The 6,642-nt window shown below is 42.7% G+C and overlaps 1 protein-coding gene across 1 annotated transcript in view; it reads left to right on the forward strand.

The window, feature by feature from the left end:
- Window positions 1–1,910: 1,910 nt before the first annotated feature.
- The window catches only part of LOC106519028 (uncharacterized), a 23,124-nt gene continuing 18,392 nt past the window's right edge, over window positions 1,911–6,642 (forward strand). Inside the window, exon 1 of the mRNA XM_014010506.1 lies at window positions 1,911–4,524. Within this exon, the coding sequence (XP_013865960.1) occupies window positions 2,344–4,524 (2,181 nt within the window). The 5' untranslated portion in view covers window positions 1,911–2,343. The remainder of the gene's footprint in view (window positions 4,525–6,642) is intronic.

The raw sequence follows: 6,642 nt of genomic DNA on the forward strand, positions 1-6,642 counted from the left end.
TCTGACTGGGAGACCACAGGCAGTGCGGGTTGGCAACAACACATCCAGCACCACCATACTGAACACAGGGGAACCCCAAGGATGTGTGCTAAGTCCCCTCCTGTTCACTTTGCTGTTCACCGTGACTGCGCACCGGTACACTCCTCCAACCTCTTCATCAAGTTTGCGGATGACACAACAGTTGTGGGTCTTATCAGCAACAACGATGAGTCACACTACAGGAGCGAAGTTAGTCGTCTGGCCTCATGGTGCAAACAAAACAACCTCTCTGAATGCTGAGAAGACCAAGGAGATTGTGGTGGACTACAGGAGAACCCGCGGACAGCACACTCCTCTGTCCATCAACAGAGGAGCGGGTGAGCAGTACGAAATTCCTGGGTGTGCACGTCACAGAGGATCTCTCCTGGTCTACTAACTCAGCAGCACTGGCCAGGAAGGCAAACCAGCAACTCGATTTTCTCCGCAAACTAAGAAGAGCTGGTGCCCCCACCCCCATCTTAACCACCTTCTACAGAGGGGCAGTCAAGAGCATCCTGACCAGTTGTTCCACTGTGTGGCATGGGGCCTGCACAGTAGCCTGCAGCAGGACCCTCCAGCGCATTGTAAGAGCAGCTGAGAAGATTGTTGGCACCCCTTTTTYCACCCTTCAGGACTTGTACAGCACCCACCTCACACAGAAAGCCCTCCGCCAGGHGAAAGATGCTACCCACCCACTGAACAGCTTCTTCAGCCTGCTGCCATCAGGGAGGAGACTGCAGAGTCTCCAGGCCAGGACCAGTAGACTGAGGGACAACTCCATCCATCGGGCTATAAGAATGATCAACTTACCCCCCCCCCCCCCCCCCCACCCCCCCCCCCCCCACCCCCTCCCTCATCTGTGAGAATTACATGCACACATCACTTATACACTCATATGCATCCTTCACTTTACTTTTATCAGCATTAAGCTTCTATTCCACTATAATCGCAATATTCAACCTTTTCTTGTATAAAGATCTCTATTTTTGCACTACTGAGGTCCCCTCCATTTCCTGTTATTTTTGTGTTATGTCACAAATTCATCTGTATCTGTGTCCATATTGTGTTACACTTTTATTGTCACTTTTTTGTTTATTTACTATGTTATTGGATTACGCAATTTCTGTTGATTACTTGTTTAATGTTGTAACTGGGAAAGAGACTAACGCAACTTCCATTCTCTGTATGTTTTGCACATATGAAGCATTGACAATTAAACTACTTGAATCTTGAATGATTAAAAATGAGCTAAAAAAGGTAACACTAACAGCTAATCAGCTGAAGACTGGTGGGACTGACACAAACCTGTTAAAGTTAGCTTGGTAGTTAGCTGTTAACTTACACATGACAACACTTAATTTAACAGACTGTAATTGGTCTGCTAACAGTTTTCAGTGATACTGAAGAAGGTAATCTGCTAAACAAAAAAAGTTTGAGCTATTAGCTGTTAGCTGTTTAGCAGAATCATGCCYACCACTTTGTAGTTTGTTATAAAATTGTTGGACAGAAGCAGCACTGATCTAACATGAAGAAGTTTGAACAGAATTAATAGTGGACCTCATCATCCCATTGCTTAGTGTCTAATCCTGCATGTTTATCAACATGTCAGGTTAACAAGAAGATGACTCACTTTGTTCGTGGAAAAAGCCAATTTAAAGATGAAGTTTAGTAAAATATTGTGCACGTTGGTTAAGATTAGAGTGTGTGCTGTTCATGAAGGGCCAGTGTTTTGAAGAAAATTCCTCTCAGGTGGTGCCGTTCCCCGGGTGGCAGAGGGGGGGTTAAGCCTCTGGTCATGTGGGGATAAGCCATCATTTAATCGTCTGAGGAGGGAGGGAGGGAGGGAGAGATTGTTTCTGTGGATCTTTGACGGTTCTGAACCAACTGTGCTGTTACATGAGCTCCAGATCTGGGAGGACCAAGTCAAAGAGCGTCTGCTGAAACTATTCAGAGGAATAATAATGGATTCATAGAGATTTAAAGACACTGGGTTTTCTTTTAACTTTTCAGAAGAAGTTCCAGGATTTGGGGTAACCCTTATAAAACATTCTACTTCTGCTGTTCACTTCCAACCATTGTTGTTTTCAGTTACTTTTTTTAAATGTGATGAGATGGTTTTTGACAATTACTGGAACTGGAGGATCCGCTTAAACAACATTTAAATTAACACTGGACCAAGACTGGAAACTAGTTCTTATTTTCTGTTTTCATCCCCTGCATTCCTTTAAAATCCAATTTATCCTTCACAATTATCCTTCACTGAAGCTCTTCATAAAACTGACATATTGGGAAAAAAGAAAGAAAACATCTTATCAAACTTTCTCAATGGCTCAGTCACGCTCCTGCTCTAACTCAGACCTGTCAAACGAAGGCATCTTTTGGAATTCACTGGCCCCCTGCTCAGATCTGGATGCTCAGACAGGTGAGGAGGGTGAAGAGGTGGAACTAGCAGAGGAAGTAGGCGAAGACGCCTTGTTATTCACTGAAGCGGGACAGAACCAAACTGATAGCCAAGAGAATGGAAGTAGAGGTAAAACTGAAACTGTGGCCATCTGTGTTATTGAAGTGGACCAGAATAGTGTAACAAGGGAGGTCGAGGAGCTTTCCAACAAACAAGAAGACAGTGGGATTGGACAAAAAGAAGAGGGTGATAAAGAACAGGAAGAGATAGATGTAAAAACAACAAMGAAGGAACATGGGAACGTGGAGCTTGAGAATGAATGGCCGCTGGTATCAACAGAGATTAGGAATCAGCAGATGTTGCAACACAATGAAGAAAAACAGAAGCAAAAAGATGTTGAAACACTTCAAGAAATGGAAAAAGCTGACGAAGTCTCGAATTATGATGTGCACTTTCAGAAGTTTGATGCTTCAGCATTAGATGGGACACTGCTGCAAACATATGAGGACACACTGGAAGCCTCTGAGGATGTGAAAACCAACGTGACCCAAGTTAATGCAGCGATAAACGAACAAGACAACACTCAAAGTTATGTGGCCTTTCTTAGCGATGACACTACTGAGTCAATCGAACCAGCTGAAGGTACCATCAACCAGACCAGCCAACTAACCACTGAGCTTCAAGCAGAGCTGAGAAACACTGACAGAAACAACTACCATAGTATGACTCCATGTTCTGTCAATGACGATGTGTTGGAAGAAGAAAACTCCACCAACAAAATGACTGATGCAACTTTTGCTTCTGATGAAGAGCTATCTGAAAACATTTCAGAAGTGACAGGTAATCAACTGGTGGACCAGCTGGAGCTTGCCACTTTTACAAAACAGTCACTGACAGACAAACTGACTGAGGAAACTGTGGTGAAAGACATCAATTGGAAGGAGAGTGAAGAAGAAAACATTCAAGAGATTGGAGTTGATTTTCTAGAGATGATAGATATGAAGGAAGAAGACAAACAGACAGTGGTTTTGGACCAGGACTTAGCGATTCTTCAAGAACCAGCAGTCCAGCAAGTGGAGAAGGTGCCTGTATATGAGCAAAAAGTTGAGACTTTTGAGATGGCTGAAGTATTTGAACAAAAAGACCCAAATCAGACTGTGAGCGAGGCCCCAAGAGAGAGTAAATCCACAGAATCTATGGAAGGCAATATACAAAAGCATCCTTTGAAAGTCCTCAAAAGGTTAGGGACAGACTGGGTGGGCAACCTCCGACGGCACCAAAAACAAAAACGGCTGTCCAAAAAGAAGGGAGGACGTGAAGAAGAGGCAATGACAGGAGGAGTGGAGATGGCAGAAGGTCCAGTGACAGTTTTAGATGATGAAATTGAAGAGGTTCAAAGTAAACATATTGAGGAAGAAATTCCTGATGCCAATTCCAGTATCACCATCGAGGACAACGAGGAGAAGGAAAGTCGAGAGCTGCAAAAACAAATAGATGAGGACCAAGAATTTGAAAAAAAGAACAAAGAAAACATTAGGTACAGTAAACACGAAAACAAAAATGAAGAGAATGATGTGAAAAGAGGAAAAACAAAAGTTAAAGAATTGAAGCAAGCAATGGAAGACGGGAGTTTGTCTCTGCAGCCGACTGGGAAAGAAGGACCGGGGAAATCAAAAGTGCTGTCATCCAGGAGAAAAGATAATGCATGGATCAAAAAAGACCAACGAGAAGAAGAGGTAACACAAGAGACGAAAGAGTGGCAAAAAGAACTTCGCCCTGTCAGAAAGGACATTTGGGAGAATGAGAAGAAAGACAATGAACAGTTAAAGAAGGAACCCCAAGCAGGAGAAAACACCAAGGAGGACTGGTTGAAAGAGCTGAAGTCAGTCATCAAAGATGAGTCTCTGCCCAAAAGGAAAGGCGAGCAGGTGAAGAAAAAGCGAGTGGTGCTGTTGGAAGATGGCCACTCGTATGTTCCCCAACGGGAGGAGGTGGCACCAGAGACAGAGGAAGTCCAACTGATCCCTCAGAGACTATTGTCCACCGAGCGCCGAGACAGCAGAACACTTCGAGATCAAAACTACAAGATTTCCCTCTATGTGAAGGTGAGATGTCATATTAACATTTTAAATAAACAGTCTTCCCGCAGGTGTGGGCCAGTTCTGGTGTCAAGCTGGCACTTCTGGCTGATTGCTGGCATGGCAAGGGTTTTTTTCAACTGGGTGTGGGCCAGGTCTGGCAATGATGGCATTGTTTTTAAGATGGCATGCCAAAACTGGCCTAGTTATGGTTTGGTTTATGAAGCCCAAATTTATCAATGTTACAACTGGCCCAGTTGGTTTATGTGGCCCAAATCTGTCAATGCCACAACTGGCTGAGTTGTGATTAAGTTTTTGTGGTCCACATTGGTCAATGCCACAGCTGGCCAGGTTGTGATTTAGTGTATGTGGCCCAAATCTGTCAGTGCCACAACTGGAACAGAACACAATGAACCGACACAAAACTGAGACAAGACAGGACTTAAATACACTGACAACTAATGGATGAACTGAAAACACCCGGTGAGAAACACGAGGGTGACAATCAGACTAATGGGGAGCAGCTGGGCTGAGACACACTGGGGAAACATAGAAACACAAGGAAAACCAAGGTGAAAACTGACAAACCATGACACTGGCAGCAGTTTTAACATTTATCTTGATGTTAGTTTGTTTAACATTCTTTAAACTCTTCGTATATCTAAAAAGTTGGCATGTAAAATTTGATTATTACAAAAACAATCCCAAATTATTATTATTGTTATTATTAGAGTTCAAAAGGCAGTGATTGGGGTGGGGGAAATGCATTAAAGGCTTCACAAAGCAAAAACAAGCCAACAGTGGGGGCATGGTTCCACTAATAGGCAAACAGCTCATAGCAGGCTTTTTGTTTAGCAAATTAGTTTTTTCAGCAACTCAATAATTTGTCAGTGGACCAGTTAGCTTCCTTTAACTAACAGGGTTTAGTCAACAGGTTTGTGTGACCCCTAATTTACACTATATGCGATTCCACTCCGCTCCACTGCACAGTTTGCTACTGTACGTTTGCACCCCAGTTTATACAGCGTCCGCTCCGCTCCAGTCTGCTCTGGTGYGATGCACCGAGGAGGTCCAAGAAGTATGTGCAGGAACTGCGAGATCAGACAATAAATCCAGTGATAAATGTGGATGTCAGAACAAAAGAATTAATTCTGTGGAAGATGGACTCTAAACAGTTGAAACTGCATTGCTAAAGTCTTTTTGAAACTTCTGATTTCAAAATAAATTCCACATGTTTTATGTGTGGATGCATGTGCTGCACATTTCATGTTGCCATCTGCTCCCCAAACAGAACAATACATTTTGACTGCATTTGTGTAAAAATATATTCATACATTTTTTAAAGGGATCCCCGATTAGTTGTAACATTAGACTTTATTTCAGGGGTGCCCAAACGTTTTCCCCAAGAGGACCAAAATGAAATATATTCAGGGCTGCGGGCCAAATGCAGTAATATAATGCTTGAAATACAAATACTTTTTAAGTAAAGTCCTTTATTTTTAACAATTAAACCTGCAGCCAGAGCAGTGGCCTGCTTTTGTTTTAGTTGGAGAAAGTCTGCCATTCGTTCAAGCAGCAAAGACTCACGGGACATTAATTTCCCATGAGCCTTTGCTATTTAGATAAAGTCAACTGCATGAGTGAAGACTATCTGTACTACAGCCCCTTATATAGTCACTGGACAAATAGATGAAATGACTWAGTGGAAATACTGTGTTTTTACATAGGACAACAGGTTACAGCCTAGTAACTATGTCAACTGCTGGTGGGCCAAATCAAATGGATTGGCGGGCCAAATTTGGCTCACAGGCCCCACTTTGAGCTCCTCTGCTTTATTTGATAAACATATATTTTAACTGTAAAATAAAGACTGTAAAAATACTGTAGGATGTTTTTGTTTTGTACATTTTAAAATATATATTTTAACACGGACGGAGCCATTTTATTTACACACAAAGCATTCTGGGTAAATGATGACGTGGATAGGTCCTCGGTGCGAGGCTGCTAGCGAGCTATATCCACCCTGAAGGTTAATCTTGGACAATATCTGACGATTGTTTTTTTTTTTAATGAAACCAGAGAGCGTTGACAGAGAGGAGAAAATGACTCAGCCTGGAACTGAAAATATGGATGGAGGACAACAGA

This window comes from Austrofundulus limnaeus, unplaced genomic scaffold (genome assembly GCF_001266775.1).
Source record: "Austrofundulus limnaeus strain Quisiro unplaced genomic scaffold, Austrofundulus_limnaeus-1.0 Scaffold70, whole genome shotgun sequence".
In the NCBI taxonomy this organism is placed as follows: Eukaryota; Metazoa; Chordata; class Actinopteri; order Cyprinodontiformes; family Rivulidae; genus Austrofundulus; species Austrofundulus limnaeus.